This window comes from Ambystoma mexicanum, chromosome 10 (genome assembly GCF_040938575.1).
Source record: "Ambystoma mexicanum isolate Mex_15411 chromosome 10, UKY_AmexF1_1, whole genome shotgun sequence".
Classification (NCBI taxonomy): domain Eukaryota; kingdom Metazoa; phylum Chordata; class Amphibia; order Caudata; family Ambystomatidae; genus Ambystoma; species Ambystoma mexicanum.
This window is the reverse complement of record NC_090932.1, coordinates 863,830,884-863,858,586: the sequence shown is the minus strand read 5'-3', so window position 1 is coordinate 863,858,586 and position 27,703 is coordinate 863,830,884. Positions and strand designations below refer to the sequence as shown.

Sequence of the window (27,703 nt, the reverse complement as noted above, 5' to 3'; positions counted from 1 at the left end):
TGCATTTACTGCTGTAACCCCAATGTAGGTGGTTCTCCCTCCATTCATGGTGTCTCGAATCTAGGTGTTAATGCATTTACTGTTGTGCCCCCATCACTCTCCGTCCCTCCAGGCCCCTCTCCCATTGCTCATGCTCTCAATCTAGGGAGACAGCTGGCGAGACTAGCCAATTGCGTGGGACCTAGGAAAACAGCATCTTAAATTAACTCCATACGGGTTTAAGGTATGTATACCTTGCACCACATCTGTAGAAACTGGCCGCAGGCACAGCCACCCATCCATGCTCAATAGAATACATCTATTGCTATGCAATTCCAGTCTAGCAGATGGCATAGCCGTCCACACTGAAACACCTGACGTATCTCAACACCTCTGCCATTAGTATACAGCAACCTCCTACAACATAAATTCCATCTAGCTGGGCAGACATCGAGTCTCCGGCAATAGCACTCTATCCTAAACCACCAACAGCACCCGCCCATGTGCCTGACCTCTGGCCTGCTTACGGGAGCCTTGCAAGCACACCTAAGTCCTAACCTGGCAAAATGCACAAACTCCTCTTAAAATTAATTCTTACAATCTCCCACACATGGACTTTGGTCCCTGAGGGGATTCCAACCACAAAGCGCATTGAGGCCATACAAATGGGGAAATGACAAACACAATACCTCAACAGTCTTTAGAATGCAGCAATCCCCCACAGAAAATCAGCATAGCTGCACACAATCTCATACACAATACACAAGCTCTGCCACCACCAGAAGGCAGCTACCCAAGTCAAATCGGCCTGCTGCACACATTCCACTGATCTCACGCAACCACTGCAACATGCCTAGCATTAGAATGCAGCTACACAACATGTAAATCGCCCCGGCTGCACCCATATTTACTACCCTACTCTCCACTGACCTGGAATACGGTCCTCAAGGGCGTTCATCGCACAGCGCTTTGAGATCATACCAATAAGAACAAAGGTGCTATATAAATGCCCCATAACATACCGAGGTGGGGGAATTCAATCAACTCATCACACCAGCCATTATGTTTTGTGGTTTGTCTGCATTTTATATCATCGGGGACAGCCAAAATGACTGCCTACAAAGCCCCGGTTTATAGCCTCCCAGGATACAGTATGCAGGCTATCCCGTTCTGAGTGAATATGAGTCTCTAGACATCCCAATCAGAAATCACTGAGTAAATTCCAGGAAAAGTAATGGTTGACTAGCCAGTCCCGATTGGATTGCTATCAAAACATTGAAGAGTTAACAGATGCAGATAGGAGGTATTTGGTGAACCTCCTCTCCCCCCCAGCCCGGGAGTGTGCATCTATGGGGATCCAGAGACATTGCTTCAAGTCAGATTCTACCGGGAAGAACGCGGTACTATATATCATTGCAATGGGCCTATGCAGATTCCTCCATATCGTCCTAAAACTAAACCCTGCGCTTCTCTACATCCAGGGGAATTCAGTTTCAAGCTGTTCTTCCCCCTGGCCCACAAAGAGCAGCTTTATCAACTTCCACTGCAGCTCAAGTCTGCCTCGTTCAAGGCTCAGGCCTTCTATGTGACTAAGACAAAAGTAGGTGCCCAGCAACTGTAATGAAACAGAGTCGGCCGTGCTGCTACTCAAAAATCCTCAAGCTCCACATAGTGGCCTACCTGTAATCATGCCCCTCCAGCTGCAACCTCCTCACAGGACGGTCATGCTTGCCTATGCAGAGTCCTTTGCCAAATCAGACCGGTTTGTTGTGTCGCCTTTATGCTTCCTGCCCCTACTGTTGCTGCACCCTCCTTGTGGGTCACATGGCAGTGGACCTCCTTTGTCCTACAGTCCTGGCCTTGGCACCTCCTGGGACTCTGAACTCGACCAAAGACCTGATCCGCCATCTAGCTGGACCGAATCCATACACAAAGACCCATGCACAAGCGTTTCCAGGGCCCTTCTCGCAGCAGTCTTCAATATGGGAAGCATTTGCTGCATCCTGTGATGAATCTGATGTCCTCATTCCTTTCCCAGAGATAGCCACTCATGTGGCCAGGGGACAGCAGCCACTACCTGATTCCTGGGGGTGGCTATGCAAGGGAGGATCACATGAGGGGAGGTAACCCTTATAGGGATGGAAAGGCATCATATGAGACATGGTATCCTCAGTTTCCTTTTGGGCTATTCCCTCTATTCCCCATGCCTTAATGGCATATTGTGAGAATCCGTCTCAACATCCTATAAAAGCTACTGATAGAACATTTTACACTTTGGGAAACCTGTACTGAGACTAGGAAGAGGACTGCAATGAGCAACAGTGTGAACCATAATGCACAGTCTAGTGTTCAGGAGAACGTGATTGGCCCAAAGCACATTCCAGCCTGGAGGCAGGAGATTAAATCAGCTGCTGCGAGAAGATTGAGGGAAGTTCCTTTTCCAAGCGTCAGCTTGTAGACAGACGAAAGATGCAGAATGCAGTGCAGAGCAGACAGTGTCCCAATCCGGGAACGAGACCCAAAGGCAGGCGAGTTGAGGGGGCGAGTTGAGGGGGCGAGAGAGGGAGCTGTACTAAGCACTCCTGGCCGGTCGGGAAGACTAGGAAGCTGACGGGAACGAGACGGTGGCTGCAGAGCACTACCGGCGGCGAGGAGCGCAGAGGCGATCTCTGGACCGGCCACGTAAGGAATCGGTACGGGTTGACGGGGTGACTGCTAGAAGAAAAAGAAGGAAGTTGTGGTGGGAACTGGAAGCCAGGGCAGTCTTTGTTCAGATATACGAGGAGCGAAAATGGTCCGTGCCGCTGACTGGGAACGCCGCTCAAGGCCAGCAGATACCGAAGCGAGTACCCGAATGTGCATGATGAAAGTGAGAGAACACAGGTGTTGTCAGTAAACCCGGAGGGGAGATGGGAATGCCGAAACTGTGGCAAAGAGACCCTGAAATAGTGAATTGGTTGCCAAGAGTGGGGAAGAGAGTAAACCTCATTGTGATCAGGGTCATCTTTATTATCAAGTACTTTGCCATAAAGTAACTTGAGGAAGACCTATAGACCCTTGTACTGAATGAGAAAGATTGAAATATAATCTTTATTATCAAGTACTTTGCCATAAAGTAACTTGAGGAAGACCTATAGACCCTTGTACTGAATGAGAAAGATTGAAATATAAAGTCCTGGCAGGATAGTATACCCGGTGAAGAACGGATCTGGATTTGCACCCAAATTGTGTGAAAGAACTGTACAAGAGAACCTGGCATGGGAATATACTAAGCGTTATGGTGGAACATGGATACTGGATTCCTCTGGTGGGGTCCCTCGGACTCCTCAGCTTGATGATTGATATCCTCTTTGCACCTAGTTACCTTTATCCCTTAACAACTGCAGACCTATTGGGTGTGTCCCGGTAAACCCTATGCACAACACTTTCTGGAGCGTCTTTAAAATTGACAATTACTTACTGGTAAACTAGCATTGTACATCTATTCCTTTGGGGCCCTTAAGGTTTAGAGGAAGCCTTGCATTTTGAGTACATACCTGCAATTTTCTGTGAATGTGATAAATCACTGCTTTTCCACTTTTTAGCCCTTGTAAAGTAGTTAAAAAGTAAACTATCAAGCTGAATCAGGGCTAACTTTCCAGCAAATGCGATGTGGCACCACAAGTTGCGTTTTCGATGCACTCACCGGAGTACACATGAAAAACCTCCCTAACACTTACCAACATCTTTAGTTGATGCAATGTCAAAAAACAAGTCGTGCGTTTGAGGTGTTGGTGGAGTAGAGGCAGGAAGCCTAGTTCTTGGTCGCGAAGTCAAGTCCTCGCCATCTCCATTATCTGAGAATTAGCCTTCAGTGCTTTCAAATTCAGAGTCTATGCGATGGTCTAAAATCTCCTCTGGGAGAAAAGCTGTAGATCCCATCAAAGTGGTTGCATAAAGGGTTGCAAAGTGAGAATTCCTTGCTTGGGCCGCCTTGGCCGCAGGGGGGCTCAAAAACATGGATTCCAAGTCTGATAGCATTCTAGAATTTTTGCAGAGTAGTGAAGTGGGATGAAGATAGCGTAGGTGGTTTCTATATTGGCAATATTATTAAAAAGAAAGTCAGAAGAGAAGCCTGTCTGTTTTTGATGGCTAATCCGATGGGGGTCACTATAGATGGTTGGGCATTGCTGGTGACTTTACTTACGGTGCCATGGAGAAGGGTATGACAGAATGGGTTTTGGTAGAGAAGGGATTAGTCGTATATGGTGCAGTGGACAGTACCTTATCAGTCAGAGACTTACTTTATACATGTTTGGAGGAGGTTCTGCAAAACATAGCCGTTTGTGGACAGTTTGTCCATGGGCCTCATCCCCATGGTTGAGGGGGGGTAGGGGTGTGGGGTGACGGTCGCAAGAGGCTTTTTGGCCTTCAGGAAATTTGGGTCAGTTTCCTTAGTGCTTAGGAGGGGACAGCACTGATCAATCTTTTTTCATAGGTCTCTCTTCACTGCACATTTAAAAGATTAAGTACTATCTTCCTGGCAGGGCTCAAGCAGAGCTCCTCATCCAACCAGTAACACAGGCAGTTGTTCCCTTCAACCAACTAGGCTACAGAAACCTGTGCCTAGCTCTCAAAGTGTTGTTGAAGGATTTGCTACAGGGCATGATCAGGATATTGGAGTAGAGACATTCTTCATACAGTCTTCCACGTAGACATTTTTCAAATGACTGGGGGAGCAGATTCTGGAGAGCCTTCACTTAAATATTGTCCCCTCAGACATAACCGTGTTCTTGGGACCCAATTTCTCACAGGAGCTCAGACCCAAAGAGGGTCCCAGGAGGTTGCCCCCTGTTTTTAAAAGCACCCTGCAAATAAAAGCTGCCCAACGCTCTTCTACTTTCCAGAATTGCGGTTCCTGAAACGATAGTTGTAGGTGCTCTTTCAAAAACATTGAGTTAAGTAGAGCTGGTGAAAGGGATTCCTTAAATGCAGTAAACAAATCTGAAAATTGGATTATAGCGCAAGGCTTAAAGGGTATGCTGCCTCTTTGGCTAATTTCCAATTACAAAAAATAAAAATCTGCCATTTCCAGACATAATTTTTGATTATGTGAGGTAAATGAGTATTCTTATGCCCATGTTATGGCAAATGAATGCCCATAGCAGGCATGAGGGGGAATCGATTGTTCCCCTCGCCTTCACCTGTGCTACTTCTTGTTGAAAATTGACTTGGGTAAAATATGGGAATAGTATCGGTGTAATCAGGCCTCAAAATGTGATCTCTCCACTAGACACTGTGGAGGGATTATAAAATCTTGGTATGTTAAAAATGGTATCCCGCATCCATGTGGAGCATTGAGAGGAGTGATGTTTTATGCCGGACAAGTTGCTTGCAAATTGAACTTTGTACCTCTGCTTTTAAATAATCAAATGCACTCTTACAGTTATTTGATATTTATCTGTAAGAAAATCTTATCTTACAGAGTTGGTAATGTGGCACCTTTATTTCGTGCCAGTCAATTCCTAGCGAGGATATTTTTGGTTTTGATCGCATTCACAAACTGTTAAGTGTTTTCGATCTCCGATGCCTCCACAGAAGAAACTAAGGCTATGAAAATGAATGGTTTGGTGAAAATTGTATCCCAGAAATAACCAGCAGTACCTATCAATGAGAGATAATGAGAAGAGTTAATAAACGTTACTCTTGTACCCGTCTAAAAGTATTTCCCTTTTCACCTGTATTGGTTGGGTTCAGTCACATTCTTACGCATGGCAAAAGTCACCAAAAAGTTATAAGTGCCCACTTGCTAGTGAGAGAAATTCCAATATTATCAACAGTACGACCAAGTAATTGCAACTGAATATTGTTACACGGACCAAACTCATTTAGTTCATAGTCTGTAGTTATGCCTTCACTTTTTCAAGAAAATTTGAAAATAGTATGGAAATCCTTCCATCACATGTGTAGCTCCATTTCCACCACTTCATATTATGGACTTTTTCAATACCAATAAACTGGGGGTCACCTTATTTTATCCATTGGATTATAATGATTTTAGCAGGCTGCAAAATGTGCCCTCGGCACTCGTTATTGGGGAGAGAGTGAGATTGTGGTGAGTAAGGAATTGCGCACAAGGCGGTCTGGCCTCCACGTGCACCATCCGTGTTTATTCATCCTTTTGCAAATGCATCCTGATGTCGGAACGGCTGGATGGTGCCAGATTGTATGGGGAGTCAGTCCCTGCATTTGAATATACTGGGGAGTCTAAGCCACGGCATACATACGTGCTCCTGCTACACATTTGGTGCAATGAGAGAGAGGGAGCGCAAGGCTGCCAGAGTGATTTGATTCCACAACATTTCATTTCTCCTCTGCAAGCTCTGAACTGCTGGATGAGTTTGTATCTTATGGGGAAGATAGATTTGCGCATCCCTATATACTAGCTCCTCATTTCTCAGTGGTAACTTGTTAATACCCAGAAGCTGCTTTTAGCTCCTGCTTATCCAATTTGAATTCCTGTGTATGGTTAACAAGGCCCTACAGTTGAATACACAGTGAGTGTAGGCCGCGAGATATGCAAGTTGAGCCAGCTATGCATTTGGTGCAATGAGTGCACGGGAGCACATGGCTACCAGCTTGGGGATTTCATTCTACAACATTTAATTTCTCCTCTGCAAGCTCGGCAGGTAGTGCACTGGATCCACAGTGCTTCAAGTAAGCCATTAACTTACTATGCAAGCCTTTGTTGCTGGGAGGGGTCATGAATAATCTTTGGCCTATCAAGCTGTCAGAGTGCTGCAAACATGTTAATCTCAATCACAGTGAAAAGTCAGACTGGCAACATTTATTTGTAAGGTTAGATCTCTCCCGAAACCACTTATAATAAAACATTTGAAAGGTTGTGTCCCTTCCTACTCTGATTAGCAATTCACATCGACACCCTGCGCACGGTAAAAAACATGGATGGAAGACACAGCGATGGCAAGCAAGGTGAGTGGTCAGGAGCTTCTATAGTAATTCTGTGTTTGTTTTGCAAGAGATGTGCTGATTTTCCATTAGCATTTTTCTGGGGAAAACTCTTAATTAAAAAAAATAAACAAAGGCGATTGGTGCCGGCACCTGGTAAATGCAGGGATTGATAACATCTCGCACAGTTTGATAATCATCAAAATAACAGCTGGGGATAGTGTAGTATGGTATAGTTTAATGCTCTCAATTATTCTTTCAGTGTTGCTGCATCTATTCACATAGGAATCCCCACTACAGGATCCTCTGAAACAAATTACGCTGCATGCAAAAATTGCTGTGAATCCTAATGTTGCATCCTGAATAGGTCACCTGATTAATAACTTGTTGCATAGAAAAAATGTAATCTTACATTGTCTATAGTTGACCTTGGCAGTGTTGATCATTCATCTGCGTGTAGCATGGAGTTCCTTGAGCAGGCAGAGGTTTTATTTGCTGCAGGATTTTCACCAATTCTTTTCTTATTTTCTGATTGCTGGTTTGTTGAAGTTGAGTTCTTGTGTGTACCAGGGTGTAGAAGGTTTAGGCTTGAGGGTGCACTGTTTCACTGGGGCATGGCAGTGATTTGCGAAGGTGGTGTTGAGTTCTTGAAAAAGCAAGTTGCAGTCTGGTTCAACAGAGGTAGAGCAGCATGGCGTTTGGTGATGGCTTCCACAAGAGTCTCCAGTGGGAAGTTCTTAAGGATCTGAAGGCTTTTTTGCTGAGTTTCCAATTTGTTTGCTTGAGCAGTGTGGCGTGACTAATCTCAAAGGGGATTGCCAGATGGTTTGATCAGTCATGCAGAATAAGAGAGCTGTGATGGAGGGTGTACAGGTATGTGATGAGGTTACGGATAAGGTTGAGAATATTACCTTTCCTGTAAGTTGGGTCTTGTGTGCTGTGTGAGGTCCAGTGTGTTGATTAGGCAGTGGTAATCTTCCTTCATTTACTTGGTTGCTGGGCTGCCGGGATGTTGAAGATGCAGAGTAAGATGTTGGCATTCGTGAATGACATGGTGGTGACCAAGTCTGTTAAGTCTTTGGTGAAAGAGGTGTTGGGTTTGGGTTGTCTATAGAAGAGGTGAAAACTGATGGTATCCGTTGGGGAGAGCAGGAAGTGGCAGGATAGGCATGGGAAAACTGTTGGGTTGTCCACCCCAATGTGTCGCAGAAAGCTCAGGAGCAGTCCGATTTAACATAGCAAGCACCCACGTAAATACCTAGGAGCGGGACAGTACCTTTTCATGAAGAAAGAAGACTGTCACCGGCGGGTACCCAGGTGAGACAACAGAAGCTCCTGTTTAGCTTCTTGACATGGAGGCTGTAAAAGGAACTTTTGTCAGGAGCAGGCGTCCGCTTATTTGCATTGGATGCCCAGTAGGCAAGCTTCACAATACTGGCTCGTTGGGACTCTAAACAGGCTTCAGTTCAGCGACAGTTGTCATACAGCAGGCTTCTGTTTCACTGACCCCCAACTTGGAAGGGAATCCTCTGAGTGCAGGAAAGTCTCACTGTAGGTCCAGCAGGATGCCCCCGAAGTTCCAGCCGAAACCACTCTTCGGGAGATGCACAGCAGATTGGTCTAGGTCCCAAGGTATTGGGAAATTGCAGCCCAGGACTGTTGAATCTCTTCACGGGACAGCTCAAAATGTAGGTTCGAGACTGGTTAGGTCCACCAGTCCAGAGGAGGAAGTCGTCCGGTCTGGATCTTCCATAGCGATCAGAAGAGCAGGAGGCTGGAGCTGTAGCAGTTACTCAGTCCTTGGTGATCACTGGCGGTGGCAGACTCTTGATTCCAGGGGTTGACTCTCTTGCTGCTCCAGGACCATCGCCTTTATGCAGGAAAAACGGCTGGAACATCCAATCACCTTGCACGCTTTATTTGCAAATGTGGGGACTGGCCAGCCTACCAGTTCGAACTGGATCCAGGCACCCACACTGCAGGACATAGACGAGGGGAGTTTCGGTCACCTCCCCCACTTCCTGTCCTTTCAGGCACTTGGAGCTTTAGTAGAATTTCGCAACAAAGCCTCCCAAAGACAAAAGAACTATCAAGACCTTCCCCACCAAGCCTGGTAGAACAAGGCTCAAGAAAGGACAAATCATCAAGAGTTGGCAAAAAAAAAGCCACCCATAATTTTAGTACAATGGTGGCCTGTGTGTCCCTTACCGTAGCTGTGATAGAAGCCTGCGTGTAGGTTTCACAAAAATCGGTAGAAAACCTTCATTGCCACCAGCCACTCTGATTAACTTGTCACTGTAAAGTTGTCACTAGAAAGGGCAGCTCAAAGACCTCGCAGCTATACTGCACAGAAAGTGCTCGTTTACTGCAATAATAAATGGGAGATGCCTTAAAAAGGTGGAGGAAAGCATTACTCCAAAAAAATTAAACCTAAAGGGTTGGCGAGGCTTCCCAGAGGTAAGGTAAAAGACTGAGTGTGGAAAAAGGGTCCCACTCACTCAGGAAAACTGATCAAAAATCCAAGAGTCCAAAAAGTGCTGGGGGACTCACAAGTGGGGAAAAATATGCACAAAAATGAAATTCTAACCAACACCCACGACGCATTGTTTTTCAACCGATATCTTAACCAGTCAAAGAGTCGCCCTTGATTGCTCAACAACCTCTACCAATATGTGGAGCCAGGAAAGCTTGCCTAGCTGCAGGTTAGTCTTCCTACATGCTACCAACCCTAACGTTTTAAAATACAACACATCTAATTGCAATGTTCTTCTGAAAATCAGAAATATGAGAAAGGTGTTGATTCTGGTCTTATCATAATAACTTTACGTTTGAGCCGGATTAGAAAATGCTGACAGAAGCACAACTGATGGCTAGACACAAGAAGGTTAGCCAAAAAATGGCCAAATAAAGATCACAACGTAAAGCCAAACTGTGGTGGCATACACAAATCAAAACTTTACAGAAGGAGAAAAAGTTTGGATCTGAAAAGATAAAAATATTGTTTTTGCATAATGTTTTAACGTGAACAGCTCATGCTACAAAAGAACAGTCAAAGGGCCTTAATTTGCCAGTCTCACCATTCAAATTGAAGAGGGAGAGGGAATGGGCAATAGACATTAAGGAGGCTGACCATGTACAGGGAAACTCATGCACAGTGGCCTCTTAGTTCACAGTTCTTCAAAGCAGATTTGAGTACTACTACAAAGCAGTAGAAGTTACCGCAAGTTCGGAATAATCGAAATGGCATTGAAAAAGGAAATCAAGCTGTGCCTAAAAGCCTGCAGAGGTTGAACCCATCTACATTCCATATACTGTACCAAAATGTGCTACAAAACAACTATCTACTTACGTGAGCCATCACAAACTTCAGTGCCTTTTTTCAGGTCCACTTTTTCCTGCTCTTCTAGTGTTAAATCTGGATAACACAGACAGTTCTTTAGTTTTCCACTTCTTGTGTGTTTTTCTATCTGGACTGTTGAAGACTTTTCCAGCTCTGAAATTTTGCTCGTTAACTGTGCAGCATCTTTGCATTGTGACGCAACAGAAGTGAGCGACACATTTGGAGCCAACACTTTATCATAGACGTAAAGGTAATAGCTAAAAAACAACAAAATAGAGCAATTAATAAAAGGCGAAACATTTTTGAGCAAATAATGGCATTTATTTAGAATTACTCCTTTAACAACGAGATGTACAGACATACCTTTCTACAACCACATGGTGCTGCCTTCGGTCCTGTATAAGGTGTGGACCGATTAGGGTTTTGAGTCAGCTAGATACTACTGCTCACGCATGCATTGTTAAGCAACTTGGATCGGATGTGAATGCAAATGAAGTATGGACAAGCTTTTCATAAAAACAGTATATGTCCCACTATTGTCTACCAATATACCACAATACATTTCAGAATGTAGCAGTATTCACTACACACACTGATCCAGCTGGAAAGATCCAATAATTTGGCAGGTGGTGGCCTACAAGCTTCTCAACCATTCAATTTTGTGGAGTCAAAGAAGTGAAAATCAAGTACTGATTGTTCGGGTTAGAAAGTCAGCTTTGACTATCCTTTTGTTAACTTTGATAGTCGTAAACATTTTGCCGGCATGGACCGAATCATGCAAACAATGTTGACATGCTGCCCTTGGACACATCCAACTCCCTGCTCACTCCATTTCGTCACTGAGCGAATTCTCCCACAGTGTACTGGTTTGTACATTGGAAGTAACTTACTGTTAACTTCACTGCTCTGAAACCCTTTTACTGTTTTAAGTACTATGGCCCTGTGTGTGGTTTTTAAAAGGAGAACAGACATTTTGGCTATTCTGCTTATATGAGCTATTTGCAGAGCTCACAAAAGCATCTTATTATAAACCGAATGCGGTTTAGGCTGTAGGAGGGTCTCCTCAATCCACATAAGTGTGCTTGTGACTGTGAAGGTTTAACCTGGATGGCCCACAAAACTGTAGCATGGATGTCAAGTGGAGTGGGAGTGTGGACTAGGATGAAGGTTTGGGAGGATATGCGAAAGTACAACTAGGGAGACCATCAAGTCATTCTAAAGATAACTCACTGGAAGATGGAGAGACAAGACATGCAAAACGTTGCCCAGGGCGGACTGCGTTGCTGGCTGCTAAAACTACTGAAGGTGAAACTCTGCCTCTCCAGTCTCTGGAATCCTGCTTCAGGCTCTGTCTCTTCCATGAAATTAGATCAGCAAGAACATTATCCCATCAGCCTTGTGTCCTCCCCAGAAGCTTCCATCGCCAATGATTTTTATCGGACAAGACATGGGAGCAGCTATTGCCTGCAGAAACCCAAGTAGCATTGTTGACGCTTCTCTAACATTCATGCGCCTTCAAGTGATTTCCTGGTCAAAACATCTGCGGCTGTTGCTCCTCGTGGGACTATCCTGCATCAATTTGTACTGACTAGAGCCACCTGTGAAAATGCCTATCCATCTTCAGTAGTCTGCTTGTAGGACCTGCAAAAAAAACGGACACCTGATTTGACCACAGCACCCGCAACTCATTGGTTTCAACTCCTTCCAGCAGCCTGGGTCACACACTTGGAAGCTTTTGACCACCACTGATGGTCCTTTTCTCCATGATCTTTGAGCATCGGCTATAGTCGTTAGGCTTCCCTGATAAGAGTCAATTCAAAAGAGTTTGGTTCAATGGGTACAATTCCTCTCTGGGCCTCTGGTTTGCACACTTTTGTTTCTACCATGAGAATCCAGTGCATAGCGGACAGATTATGGCTTATTATGCTTCTGCCAGCACTCTAGACTGTAGTGCTTTTATTAATACTGAAGGATTACAGCTGAAGAGGGGAATGGTAGTTGGGGGCAGGGGCTCCATTGGGAGGGAGCACTAAGGACTACCAGTATAACAGCCAGTCTAATTGGTAAAATACAATTACCTATCTGTAAATAAGTGATAAATAAAGCTCGCAAGCTGATGGACACACTACCTCAAAAAGCCCAGTGCTAGCAGAGTTGGGTCTTCATCCATCTGTTGTGAGGGGGCTGGCCAGTGCAAGCAATGGGAGCTAGGAACAAAACAACATCAGTGAGCAGTGGGGATATAGAAACCCTATCTTGCAACTGACAGTGGAGAAAAATGTATGTCAAGAAAGGCTTGTGGTAGAGTGGCCGCTTGCTGTCAGAAGTTAGTCCTAGGGAAGAGTAGGTGACTAACCCTGCCAAGTGGAGAACGAACGAAAGGAAGTTGTTGGCTGGAGAACTGTGTAACCTATGTACGGATGCCCATGTGAGAAGAGCGGCATGGCACCGGAAGCTTCTTCCGACCCAAACTGCAAAACACAAACAGCAGGTTGAGGATGGAATATGGATAATTGTTCGGAAGAGGCTTAAGGAAAGAGCCCACGGATTGAAATGGAAAGGCTGCAAGATTGGGACAATGCCCAGAGAGTCAGAAAGTTAGTGGAAGCCAAGGAGTAAAGCTGCATGTAGGCTCTTGGAGTACATTAGCAAAGCAAAGTCAAGTAAGGCATTGTGAAGCTGTGTGTGAAACGCTGTAGTCTGGGAACGTGAGCGTAAAAGCACAAAGCAAACTGAACAATTATTCCTTGTCTGATAATACATGTTGCGAAACAAAGCTAACAGATTGTCACAGATTGAAGCACTACATGTTAGTGAACAGTCAAAATCCGGAACAGAGCGAGAAGCCATTCCCTGTTGGGTTGAGGAATTCTGGGACACGAAGAAAAATGAACTGCTCACCGATTTAAACACTGCATGCTGGGAAACTAACAAGCCAGTGTGGACTAGAAAACTACTCATTACTTCAAACACTAATGCTGGGAGACAAAGTATAAAAGTCCAGACTAACCCAAGGGACTTTTATTGGCGTGAAACTATACACAAAGCCAAAGTATGAAATCCCAGAGTGAGTGAAAAAACTGTCTATGGTTTGAAACCCTGTCTGCAAGTAAAAGGTATCAGAAAGTCCAGTCCAAAAACAAGAATATGTTTAAGCCAGACCACTGAAAGCTTTCACGCTTGTATGAAGTATTTTGTGATATAAGACTTTCACTTAACAGTAACCGTGTTTCTGGAGTTTTAATCAGTTTAGATTCACATGCCAAACACAGGCTGCTATCTAGTAATTGGTCCAAAGTACTACAAGGTTTTTCTTTACTGAGAAGTAAAGACAGGAGTTGACGGGGGCCTTGGTCTTTCCACACCTATACAACTATCCTCTGTGTACAGGTACCCACAATGGGTCTCATTACGTGTTTTGGTGGTATCTCTGCATTAAATCCGCAGTAAATCCGCCGAGATATCAAACGGTATTACAGTTACCACCACTTGGTACGCCGGATTATAAGTGGTGGTAGGTGATGTTAGTTCCCATTAATTGGAGTCCATAAGACTCCATGGAGGGTTTGAGCAGTATTACCACCAGCGATAATACCGCCGCTTTGGCCATTTTTTGGTGGGCAGGCTGTCGAATTCCCTCCAGCATCTCGCTCAAGGTTTTCCCTCCACCTTACCTTCAACTCTTAGTTGAGCGGGCCGGTAATATGGCAGTAACTATTCCCACCGCTTTACCACTGATTATTACCCCAACAACCAACTTGTAACGAGGCCCAATGTTCCTCCAAGTCAAGACCTTCAGAACGATTGTTTTCTGCCTACCTGTACCTAATCATGAACTGCAAGTAGCTTAGACTGTTAATTTGCACAATAAAGGTATCGATGTGGCCTATGGCCAGTGCGGTACAAGAAAGATTTTGCATTAACCAAGTCAGTAGGTGAAAATTCACAGCCTGCACAGGGTCAATCGATTTTGTAAATGTACCCCAGTATAGCACTGTTAATGAGTCAGAAAAAATATTCTCGGTCGATTTATGTATTGTTAGAATGTATAAACTTGAACCTACGTGTGGCAAGCTTGGTAGCCCAAGAGCCCAAGGAGCAGTGTTGAGGAAGAGCAACATAAAAGGAGTTTGGAAAATGAACATATTGTACATAACTGGTGGTTTAATGTACTTTTGATTCTGGTTTGCAGAGAGGGGAGATGGCAAAAATCAGGTTGGGTCCTGGGTGGTGAAGCCAGATGTGCCCAGGATGGGACAATACTGGATGGACACAGCGACCAGCAGCAGTATAGGTAGTATCCACCAGACCCTGAGTGAGGCAGAGCATGAAAGGCCAATTCTCTAGGGTCCATGCTCAACTGGTTCAGCAGCAGGCACTGGATCAACAACTACAGGTTGATTGTAGGGAGCAAGGACCCACAGCAAATGACAGCGGAGATTCCATTGGAAGTTCTGACCCATGGAGAGAAAACCTGAGGAAGTGGTAAGGAAAATGCAACGTCGACTTCAGACATAGGTGCTCTTTTTCACATATGCCTGATGGGACAGATCAGAAATGAGGGGGTGGGAAGGAGGGGCAGCTGCAGTCGAGCCACCATAGCCCCTTCTGCCACAGCTGTTGTGCAAGTAGACCGATCATTAGTGAGTGCATTGTGGGGCACAAATGATCAATTTCCGATTAATAATCTGCATCAGTCTTTAGCCAACCACATTTTCTCTGATAACATTCTGCCGTACTTCGTGCTGCTTTTCTTTAGTAAGTGCCAATGCGATCTCACACTCTAAGCCTACCCTGAGCCTCTGCTGAGGCCCATTACCTATGGGATCATTTATACTAAACCGAAATCAAATCCTAACTTATAGACTTATTCTAAACCCAACTCAAACCAAAACGTTACTGCAAACTGAACTTAACACCAAATGTAATAAAATGGTTAGATCAGCCTCACCTCACATTTGGGGGATCTTGTACACTGCGGTCTATAGGAATTTGTGTTCCAACCAGTCCAGTAGGAGAACATTGAAAAGGCACGTTAACATGGTTGATAATAGGTCTTCTTGCTTCAAAACCTTTTTTTCAATACAAAAAAATATGGTATCAAGTTCACTTTCATTTTTCTTAGGTCGAGTAGATTAACTAAATTGCTTGATCTGCTGGCGCAGCTGGATTTTATGCAGGGGCATAACAAAAGTACTGGTGGATGCAAGGTACTATTCTTCTTGCAATTCTAGATTTGCTTATGGGGAAATCCTTCTAGCCCAGGAGTCTGTAACCTTTGGCTCTCTACATGTTTTGGATGACAACTCACATCAGCTCTAGCCAGCATAGTCAATGGTGAGGGATCATTGGGGTCCACAATATCGGAAGACAAAGGTTGCAAACCCCTGCTCTAGCCCGGCGGTGAACAATATGAAACATAGGCACTTATTTGTGTGTTTTATATTGGATTCCTATAGCTCGGTTAACCAGACATCCCTGTTTGCCTCAATGTCCCGGATTTGGTCCCTCAGTCTCCCCCATCCTCAGGAGCTTTTTTTTAATTTAAAAGCCAAAACCCAATCAAGGTTTTGGGGAAAGGAAGGATGGCAACTGGCATAACCCTAGCTATTTCGCACAATAACTTAAGTCAGATCTCCATCACCCCTGCATGGTGTGACGATTCACAAGGTGTTGTCACTTCCTTCCAAGGGGGAGCTCCTTCTCATGAGGCTACGGAGGTGAGGCTGCTCCTGAATAGTCCCCATAGGGGTGGTTTAATGCGGGAGGACATCAAGGGGAGGTACCCTCTACTTGGGGAAAAGGACGACCATATTCGGGTTAGCCCCGAGAATAATAAAACATCTCCCCATTCTCTAGCTCATCATTCAATCCCCCACCTTCTTGCTGAAAGCAGCACCATATACTCGAAAACACCAAGACAAGTAAGAACAGAAAGACTGCTCGCAATACAGGTACTAAGACGAGGTGGCCCCAAAGACGCAGAGATCAACCTGTCAAAAGTAACAAGGGACTCTGACAGCCCGCCCCTCAAGAACAGGCTACAGTGTATAAAACGCACAACGGACTAGTAAAGTTGTCAACCACAGCGCAGAGCGCACCTGCAGCGCCTGGTGGGAGAAGCAACAGACGCGGAGAGCGTTAATCCAAAATCTGGTTGTAGGCCCGAGGAAAAGGAGGACAGAGGACACCGGCGATCAACCATGCGAGTCCCAACAGGGTTTCTGCAGGAGCAGACCCCTGCACAGCGCTAAGGGTAAGAAGATTCGGGCGGCCTGGCAGCTGGAGACGCCACAGAAGCAGATTGGGAGAGCCGAACCAGCCGAGAAGACGGACACCCATCCCTGGTGATGTAACAAAGCCCGAAAGCAGGTAAAGAGTGGTACAGAAGACCCAGAGGGGAAGCAGGGATGCAGGCAGGAGGTGCACACACAATCCCAACCTGGCTTCGTACAAGGCATACCACTGACAGACTCCTGAAGGATCAAGAGTGCCTTCAACTACCTCCTCCTCCTCGTACCAGTGGGGAAGATAAGCCCACTGGCCGGGATCGCAACAGAAGTAAACCAAAGCATAGAGAAAATCATCCTCATTATAGTGACAGAGATAAGTCCACTAGCTACAAGAGAACGGTCTAGGATCCCATCAAGATTTGGACATTGTTGAAAACAAATCACATAGGCAAAATGAATATCAAGCGTTAAGCAGCAAGGGACTGTATCAAGCTAGAGCAGGAAAAGGGAGTCCTTCTCCTGGTACCAAAGCAGAAGTTGTGATAAAGACATCAGGGGAGGCAGTCATTCCCCGTGGGCTTGTGTCGAACTGTGCCAAAGCAGACCAAGAGAAGGGAGGCATTCTCAGCGGTGAACTGAGATATGAGGTGAAGAAGCCAAGGGCAACCCCTCTTACAAGTCAAGGATAGTAAGGATCCTTTTCTTCACTACAAAATAAAGGCTATAACCAGAATCATGCCACTTGTGTTAGAATCCTTCTTTGACACCCTTACATAGGACACAGAACCCCAATCTTTCAGGCAGCAGCCACATTTCATTAACTGATTTTGCACAGACTGGTTGTGAAATTGATGCATCACAGGTCTGTAATAACCATCCTTTTTCACATGCTTAAATTCACAGCCAAATCCTCAGTTTAGATCCAGGAGCAGTGCTGGAAATTGAAATTATTTACCATGGGTTCCCACCAGGTACAGGCTTGGAGGATTGGGGTGGAGTGTAGTCCTACTCTGCATGGCTGTGCCTGATCTCATTTATATTATTGTGAAAAACTGGTCACTCTACTATAGAACAGGACTGCTCTACAAATAACTTTTTTGGTTTGTCGATTTTGGAGGGGGGGAAAAAACCAAGCAACACAATTTTTATGGTTTGCATTAAGTTTAGTTATGAACTTATGCAGGTGTGCATGAAACACCATCTTATCTTTATTTTCCACTACAAATGGTTCACATTTGATAGAGCCTGCAACTCTTCGAAATTGATTGTGAAAAATAAAACATCTTAATAACAGATGTTTAAGTGAACACTTGTGCATTGGCTCAAAGGACAGTCGCATTAGCCTGCTTAACACTGTTTAGATTCGATCATGTTGCTGGCTTAAAGACTGGTGGCTGCATCCTTTTAATCACTTCCATGAAAGCGTTTACCTCTGGTTCCCACAAGCACGTGACTATTTTATGAGCTGGTATACGCAGCTAGTGCTGCCAAATGTAGCTTTGTTTTAATTGTGCACATGTCCACTGTGTAGAAGATAAAGCAATTATTTGACATTGGACGCAGTGCCTACTACTGGGACGATTCTCGGTTGAACCAAATGGAGTCTTGCCCATTTAGAGAAACAGTATGGCTGTGTGTTTTAAAAGTGTGCGTCCTCTTCAGTAAATTCATACATCTTTTGAGGCAGTTGTAAAACTATCAAATTCTTGGTCTGCAGGGCCGAATAATTCAGATTCCTTGGAGGAATTAGTAGTGTTATCTGCTATCTTTCCTGTGTGTCATGATGTGTAGTACTTCGAGAAATTGACACTTCACAAGGAGAGGTCGGCTCGTTGTGTGTATATCTTATGAGGTTGTGTGTGCAAGGATTACCAGTATAAAAGTCATTATGATTCATCCTCTTTTCCAGCGGTTTAGTTGTACTTGGTTGAAAATGTTTGACCGTTTCCAATTTGACCAACTTTTTTGGGCCCTTTATTTGGTCGATAATGCAGGGGTAGACCACCCGCAACCCCGCCCCACTCCCTCCCCCCACATTAACATATTCCCTTACTCCCACCCCATATATTTAATTTAATTTGACTGAAAAAACGATGAAAGAAATTCAGTCAAATTGAAAAGGTCAAATGTTTTTCGATCAAGTATGCCGATACCTTTCAAGCAGTAATCAGCTGTCTACGTCACTCCATAAACCCTCCAAATGACAAAGTAGGCCCTGTATAATGCCATCTGCCATCCAACCCTGTGACTCCATTGTTCAAGGTAGGGACCGGAAAAGGCAGTTACATCAGGGATTGCTCAAGGTTCAAAAGGTGGTTCACCTCCATCCCTCCTGGCGGCAAAAGTGCATCACACTGCACAACATCCTCCTCCTTTCTTTAGTAGTGGTAGAGCTCATAATAGAACTGGTCAAGCCGGCGAACACACTAAACATAATCAAGCTAATCTTTCAATAAGTAGCCCATTGGATTCTCAAAGGTAATTTAATTGCAGCAAGACTCCTGGTCGTCTAATATATCCTAAACGTGGAAATCTTATTTACATAGCCAGCATACCTAAATTAGCTGTGGGAGTGGCAAGTCAATGATGCTTTACTTAATTCAGACACTGTACTTTGCATGGTAAGGGTTACTTAGTCTTTATAAAGAAATGCAATTATCAAGACATGCCGACCTGGCAGGTTAAAAAAGATTGCATTAGTATAGTCTTAAAAGATTAGATACTTGCAGACGGCTGATTGACTGAGTTTAGGACTTTCTTCCCCGAGAGTCAAAAACACAAATTAAAAGCCATCCTCTTACTGGTACTTTGTACAGGCAGAATGGCGCACGTTTTTATGTTCAAGACTAATTCAAGCATGCATGTGCAATGTCTGGCACATGACCAAAACTTGTCTTTAAAATATACTGAGTGATATAGGGCACCCTCTCTATCCCCAATTCCAGCTGAAGGGCTGACTAATGTCAACAGCGCAATTTTAAATATAACATCACTGGACTCAAACCAACTTAGCTTTGCAACTGCTTGATAATAAGCACATTTTCCTTCAGGAGACCTGTGCTCTGCAGCCCAGTTTTCAACCAGGTTATGCATCTCACGCAATACCTGCTTGAAGGTGGGTGAGCGGATCTCTCAGTGAAGGTTTAGTGTGGATTGATGTTAACCTTAACAGTCTTGTATGGCTTTGCAGTCATAGGGGGAAGAACACAGCGTAGGCAGCAGATAAACAGTGAGTGGAGGACCAACCTGGGAGGGCGGAGAATTTGGCAGTAAGGGCTGAAGAACAACTAGGGGAGGAAACCGTGGGAAGCAGGTCACACAGTTGCACATAAGGTGGGGAGTTTCAGGTGTGTGGGATTAGGTGTTAGGGAGAAGCTGTCCCTTCAATAATTCCTTGGTCAAGGTTTAGCAAATGGGATTAATCAAAAAACTAAAATAATCGCTGCATCAAAAGACCGAGAGATTTGTCCAAAATCCATTAGACGCAAGCAGGCTCAGACTATCCTATAGGGAAATGCCCGAAAGGCTGACCAACAGGCCAATGCAGTACTGCTTTAGAGGCACAATTTGTGCCTAGAGGTAGTATTAAGAAAAGGTCATGAATTTCGATTTGGTATTGTGAGCCACTTTTGCTTGGTTCCCAAACCTATCCCCGAGTTAGACCCTGACTCACAGCCAACCACAATATTCCAAGAATACAGAGTCCTCCAAAACACAGGCTGCAAGGCAAAAACTATTTGTATAGAGGAAGTTGAATCATCGATAATTCTACTCTAAAGTGCCAGATATGGGCCCCGAGTCCCGATCTCTAATGTTGGAGGAAGAACAACACAGGCTAATGCTGCTCTCGTCGGGTTTCATTTGTAGAACTGTGTGTGGACAAGAAAATCCATCAGCAACTCAGCTGTACATCTTGGATCTGCAGGACTCGAGGCGGGCTACCTAACCTGTCATTTAGGGCTTGATTGTGGTTGTTTGAAGACAAAAAGGGCTCTGCTCTCATGAAACCTTGAATACTTTCTTGTGATGGCAAGGCTAGCACCTGCTGTGTGTTTTATTCTGCCCCAGTCCATTGGCTTGCCTGTGTCACAGGCCTAAACCCTATGACTTTTAGCAACAAATAACGCTTCAGGACAATCACATTCGCAGCTTGTATTACTACGGTTTACACTGCATACACAGTACTTTTAACAATGGTGTTCTAAGCAATTTGACCTTCATGGATACTAGCTTTTGCTATGCTTCCGACTACCTAAGTCACAAGAGTTTCAAATACATCCCATTTGGACCCATTAAATCAGCTGAATAATGTAGTGGACCTAGTTGTTTTCCCCAGGAGGTTAGACTAACTATTGCTGGTAGTGTGACAGCAGCTAGGAAGGAACAGAGTGCAGATCACTCACATGGGAGACCAAGTCAAAGTTGTCCGCACAGCAGATGCTAAAAAATATATATGAAGTAATTAACAAAAATAATGTGCTGGGTTTTACTTAAGACAAGCAACATTTCCGATTTATGAAAATACAGTCCAAGTGTCCTAAATGCAAAAGAGTATACAATTATATCAGAAGATACTACACCATAATACAAATGTACAATCATCGATCGTACAAAACAAGGAGATCGAAGAGATCAAGAAATGCCTGAAAGTGGTTCAATCTAAGTGTGACGATCTAGAATCCAGGTCACAACGGAACAATTTAAGGGTGGTGGGCATGGCTGAGAAACCCTTGAATGTGCCGTTTAAAATCTAGTTTGAGGAGGCAATATGATCCACGTTTCCCGAAACACGGTTTTCTCAGCAGTTCTTGGTTGAGAGGGCCCATAGGTCTCTTGCTCCAACTCCAAAACATGTGGCACCACCACGTATGATAATCACGTGCCTGCTCAATTACCGTGATAGGGACCTGGTTCTTAGTCTCTCCCGTGAAAAAGGTACGCTAACATTTGACTCTGCGCGAATCCACATGTACCCTGACTTTTCCAGTGGATTCCAGACGGCCCGCGATGGGGTACATAGAGAGGAATATCCCAATGCCCACGAACAGGTCTGAAACCCCGGAGCAGCCGAATACCTGACCAATGATGGGACATCTGAGGCAGACTCATAACAAAGGTCTACCGATCCAACGAAGACTGGCACAGCAGCTCTAAAGAGTGGTTTGAACTGAACTTTATGGACTCCACTATACAGAGCCACCCACATTTGCAGTTAAAGAATGGGTCTACAATGTCCAGTTGGGGGGATGGTGAGGGAGGGAGGGGCGGGGCGGGTGGAGAAGGAGAGAAAGGCCGGTTGCCTACAGGGAAAGGGTGAAAGGGAAAGTTTAAGAATTTATAACAAACACATTCGAAACCTCAGTTTACAGGGGGGAGTTGTGGGGTTAAGTGGTTGTTTTGAAAATCTGACTATTTTAAAGTACTTTAAGAGTTCTGTGCTAGCATAGATGGCTAAAACAGTCGTAGACAAACACCATAGATGGCAGCATCCAGGAAGACCCTAGGCATATGACTTAACTTGGAATATTAGAGGGCTGGCAAACCCCATAAAAGCTAGGAAAAGTCTGGCTTGTGCCGGCAGACATAGGATTGATATCCTCTTTTTTTTTACAAGAAACTCAAGCCACCAAAAGAGTCACTGAATCTTTTGCCCGAAATTGGGGCCAGCAAAGAATAGGGACGGACTATTCCTCACAGGCGCGAGGGGTGTTAACCGTGATTCACCGACGCACTGGCTTCCAAATGGCGTCATCTAGGGTGGATGCAGAAGCGAGATACACAATTGTGTGGGGGTCAATGCTGGGCCAAGACCTAATATAAATGAACACATATGGCCCGAACATTGACACTCCAGAGCTCTACCTCCAGATTTTGGAATTAATCTCACCAGTGGGAGAAGCAAGATAACTTTTTGGGGGGGGGCATCTAAATACAATACTGGACCCGGAGATAGATGGATCGTCCAAGGGATATTGAAACCACACCAAATCGGCTTTGACTATCCTTCAAGCCATGGCTCCAATACCCCTGGTGGATGCTTGGCGAGAACTGCATCCAATACAGCAAGAATACACATTCCACTCACTTATGCACGCCTCCAGCTCCCGCATAGATTATTGGTTGTGCTCTCCTGAAGTCGTCCCCAAATAGGTAGAATGCACCATACTACCCCGCACGCTTTCAGACCTTTCCCCAATCCTCTTAAATCTTCAATTGTCCGACTCTGACCAAACCGCATACTGCTGGAGAATGCCATCAGCATTACTGAGAGATGAATGGGTAGTAGATCCGCTCCGCACAGATATAATAGAGTTCTTTGAGTGCAATATGGGCTCGGTGAGCTCAGTTGTCTCAGTCTGGGAAACATTTAATTTATGGTTGAGGGGGCATCTAATGTCACAGACATTCAGCACCCTTTGCAAAATAAGTGTCTACCTCTCTCAGAGCCGACCAATCCTTCCTCCGCTTTAGACGCAATGCTTTGAACTTGCTGCAATCTAATGACACTTGCTCTTTACTGTATGCATACTTGTAATTCCTTTACTCAACTGATATGCGCCACCTACTGTATAATTCTGATGTATTCCTCCTGAATAATTTACTGTACCTTTACCTGATTTTCTCTCACTCACCTGATATAAGCCACTTACTGTATAATTCAGATGTATTCCTCTGTAATAATTTCTATATATATTCCTCTGTAATAATTTCTTTTCTATTCCTCTAATAATTTTTGCTTCCCTCCTTTCTCTAAGTAAGCCATCATACTATGTAACCCTTGTGCTCGTTGCGCCCAGTTACCTACGGGTTCGGTGCGCCCTACAAATTAATAAACAAAGGAAAATTATGGTTTCGACATTACAGGGCTTCAAATTTAAAAGGCAAAACTATCAATACAGACTTGAAAAGACTTTCCCCTGTACAATCTACAAAGTGTCACAGCTAGCAGATTTTAAGTTCTCCAATAGACTACCACTGGATATAGTCAATCAAAAGTGTAGTTACATCACAAATGGATAACTTTCAGGTTCCTTAAAGAAAGGAGGGCATCCACCAATCTGAAGTCAAAAGGACCCCACAGCAGATTCATACATCCAGGCTCCAACACAAAAGATGAGGCTAGACATATCAGCAGGGAAGGACTTTGTGACCTATAGCCTTTTTCTATTTTATTATTATGATTTAGTCGATACAAGAGACTTTTCAGAACATGTGATATCAAGATTAAAAAAGTTGTTCCTTCTTCGCATTGTTACATTACTTGGATCAAGTCAGTGAAGTGAAAAATAAAACCAAAATTCCTAAAAGGCAAAATGATACAAATCATGTCATTTTGTTTTTAAAAGTAACTAACTCTAATTTGTGGACTGGTTGCATCACTTCATTAGTCACTAAGGTTTCGTGTCTTGAAATTAGCCTATCCCAGAAGTCGTCTGTATGTATATCTTGAGCCTTATGGACAAAATGTTGCAACATTTTTAATCTTAGTTTCTCAGTAGCTTTACAATCGATCATATGTTTCAACGTCTGTACCAAAGGCATTTTACATACATCACAATCAACAGTTTCGGAGTCTACTAGCTTTCAAATCGATTTTCTCTCTCAAGCAAGAAGCAGATTTAGACGAAATCTTAGAAAGTTGGCTCTAGTAGCTGAATTTGGGGATTTCCTCGGATATTTGGCGCGCCAGCCCCTAGATTTGTCAAAAATAGATAATGGTTTCAACACCTTAGATTTTTGGGCCATCAATATAGGTTTTATCCAATCATTTCTCAGCATTGTTTTAATTCTCACGGGATTGGATTTCAGGTCCTCTTCTGAACTTTCACTGCTTTGTAAACATTTAAAGGGTGAAGGGGTAAAAATTGATTGGTAAGTCAGAAGAGTTAGGCAAGCATACTCATGGCAATAGTTGGTAGTAATGAAAGCCCTGAGGTTGGGGTGCAGACAAGAGTTTCAGGGTTGGTACTGGGTTCAGCTGGTGGCTGATCAAGTCTCAGTTTAAGGAATCCGGGTCATATATGGTGCCTGTAGCTAGACTTCAGAATTACAATCAAGGAATGCCTCAACATGAGATTGCCTGTGAACAGTCTTCAGGTGACTCAGCAAGGGACTACAGGAGACTAAGGATTTAAGCTACAGCAGGCAAACAGACTGTGCGCCACAAGAAGCAGCACTGCCACAAAGATGGCCATCTAAATTGAATGCAGTATCCCCCCTAATTTACTTGGAAATATGTGGTCTCATCCTTGGGCATTTTGGTTTTGAAGTCTATGGGAAATGTATTGGTGGGGGGCTGGCAGGAGGCAGAGGGCTTTGTTGTGAAACTGGGTAATGGCCATCATGCTCAACCTTTTAACTTTTACCAAGATCAGTCTTGGAGTATTATTTTTCAAATTATGGTTAATAAATCAATATGACAATGTGTGTCAAATAACACTAATTTTGAATGGAATGCGACTTTGGTCAGTTAACTCATTTGTAAACCGACATTCCTGGCAACTTTTTAAATTTTTTTTATTGTGGTTAGCCTACAAAAGTAAGCTTTTCACAAGTAGAGTTAAAATACAATCGAGTGCAATATTAAGAACATTACAAAAATAAAAAATAAAAAACACACAAGGAGTGAATCAATAATTCATCAACATTTCATCAACAGTGACATAAAAAGACATTGCATTTTACCCATAATATACTGAAGATGAATCTTGCGGGCAACTCATTCAATTAGCTTCAAAAACACAGAAGATTTATTAATTTATGGTTGTTCATCAACAACTGACTTTTTATAGTGCCGGGAATAAATTGGCTTGTTATTGGACATTGCAGTATACAAAAGAGCAGTGAGCAATCATATGCAAACTCCATTTATTGGGCTAAATTATATTTTAGGCCAGGCAAGACGTTAACTGTATAAATGAAAACCTACCAAATGAGAATGTGTAAATCGAAACAAGGTAAGGACAAACGTATGGGCATGGCCAGGCAGCCATGAAGTAGGGACGTCTTCCTCGCTGCTCCTGCGAGATCTGGCAAGATCCTGACCGAGATAGCATTTCTGCTAAATGTATTAAAGGAAGGCGGGCTGATGGTCTCATGAATAGAGAAGGCACAAGCGGGCAAAATCCCAATGAAAATCGGAAACAGCGTCTATTGGAACGAGACAGCCGAAAAACACATCAGGAGTGTGAGCTGTTACCCGGTCATGGCAGCGGCCTTGGAAATTGCAGCTTAGCCTGCCCTACCGGCTGAGACAATACGGATATGGATGTCGATTGGCCAGTGTGGAGAGGACCAGAGCATGTGTGCCCAGTCACAATGCGTGGAGAGACAGTGGCACAAGCTGTGCTTCAAGCACTGCCGTGCACAATAATAAAGCGGACGAACAGCACTGCAGGACCAGGAGCTAAGCGCAATACAACAAACGAACAAGGAATCGTGGCTGCACTCAAGCAAGAGCAAACAGGGTGTAAGTGGCGGCCTAGGGGCCCGGGCGAGGCGGCTTACCCGGTCCCAGTGAGGGCAGAGAGACACTAAGCACAAGCAGCGAAAGAAAGGGAATACAAGCTAATGAGATGCAGCGTAATAAGCACATGACTGCAGTGCCAATAAAGCTGGCAAACTGACAACAGAGCAACAAGGAGGCAGCGGGAACAGACGAGACTTCAAGAGTACCAGTGCAACGCCTAGAAAGTAAAAGTGTGCAAGTGTGAATACACAGTGGCGCCCATACTACACAAACACCTGCGCACATGCCAGACGAGACATGGCACGGAGCAGGACCACGGACACCACCATCTGGATAAACATACAAAAGCCTGAGAAGGACTAAGCTAGGAGCGCTGAGTCCCTGGCAGCCCCAGAAGCAGCAGGGAGGCGAGAACAGTGAGTTCCACATGGAGTGAAGGACTGGCAAATGGGCCTGAGCGCCACTTATAGGGGACAGTTGCAAACAGTAGAAGAAAAACAGATGCACGGCCCAACACGGAGCAGTGCTCCACAAGAAACAGCCTGGAGGGCGCAACACCGCTGCAGATCGAGCAGGTGGAGCTCATCCGACACGCAGAGCTCTCACAGTGCTACAGGAAAACCGGAGCAGAGAATGTGCAGGGAGCGCAGCTGAAAGGCAATGCAGGAGCTCATGGATGAGTAGCCAGGGGCAGAAAACAGGCTTCCCCCGGAATTGAGTAGGCACAGTCATAAGGAGGTGGAGACGCCTGGAGCCCAGGAGCCCCTTCAGGCACAAAAGAGACCGAGAGGTACACCTGCCACAGGAAGAACAGCCTAACAACAAGCGTGGCATAAGCAGGCCGCAGGGACAGGGGCCCTGCACACCTGTAGGACGGCATAAAGTGCTTAAGCGCCACTCAGGACAAATTGCATACAACATAGAGGCCATCTAAACCAGGAAGGCAGCCATCGCTGATAAGGCGCACCCCAACTGCAAGGCATCGCCAGAGCCCGGTCCTGGTGGGAGGAGCACAGCATGAGACACATCCAAGGACGAAGGGGAAACTGGGTCGCCTGGGCTGACAGCAGGCAGACAGTGAAGGGTCCACACATGCCTTCTAAGGCATCCAAAAACTGAACTAAGCAATCTACATTAGACTCATTTGCGAGAACAACGCACACAAGAGAAGCTGCAACACAGCCCGACTCTGCGCAAAAAAAGGAGCATTAGAACAGAGCGGAGGAGACCAACGAGTCCTGGAGGCCATGGTGGCCTTAAAAACATTAGAAACCAAGATGGACGCAATCGGTCTAGATGTGAATCTATTGAGGCAGGATGTCAGGGTACTCGCTGAAAGAACAATGACTTTAGAGAAACAGGTGGCGGAGAATGCAGGCTGCCTTCAAGGCAATAGTGAAGACATCACAACACTACAACAGCAAGTGTGAAACCTAGAGGGGCGAGTGGAAGACGCACAAGGCCGAGCAAGGAGAAACGTTAGTCAGGATTGTCAGGCTCCCAGAGGGAGAAGAGGGGACAAACCCAAACAACTTTTTTGAAAATATGCTGGTGCAAGCGATTGGCCCAGGCGTCCTCACCCAGGGATTTACAGTGGAGCGGGCGCACAGGTCTCTGGCCCAAAAACCTCCACCAGGAGCCCCACTGCGGCCCATTGTAGCCTGCATACTGAACTATAAGGACAGAGAGAATCTTGGAATGCTTCAGAAAAGGCGGCACAATACAAAGGGCATC

The 27,703-nt window shown here is 44.8% G+C and overlaps 1 protein-coding gene across 1 annotated transcript in view; it reads right to left on the bottom strand.

Moving 5' to 3' along the window:
* The window catches only part of SKIL (SKI like proto-oncogene), a 621,859-nt gene that overhangs the window by 224,102 nt on the left and 370,054 nt on the right, over positions 1-27,703 (bottom strand). Inside the window, exon 4 of the mRNA XM_069618566.1 lies at positions 10,277-10,524. Coding sequence (XP_069474667.1) covers positions 10,277-10,524 — 248 coding nt within the window. The remainder of the gene's footprint in view (positions 1-10,276; positions 10,525-27,703) is intronic.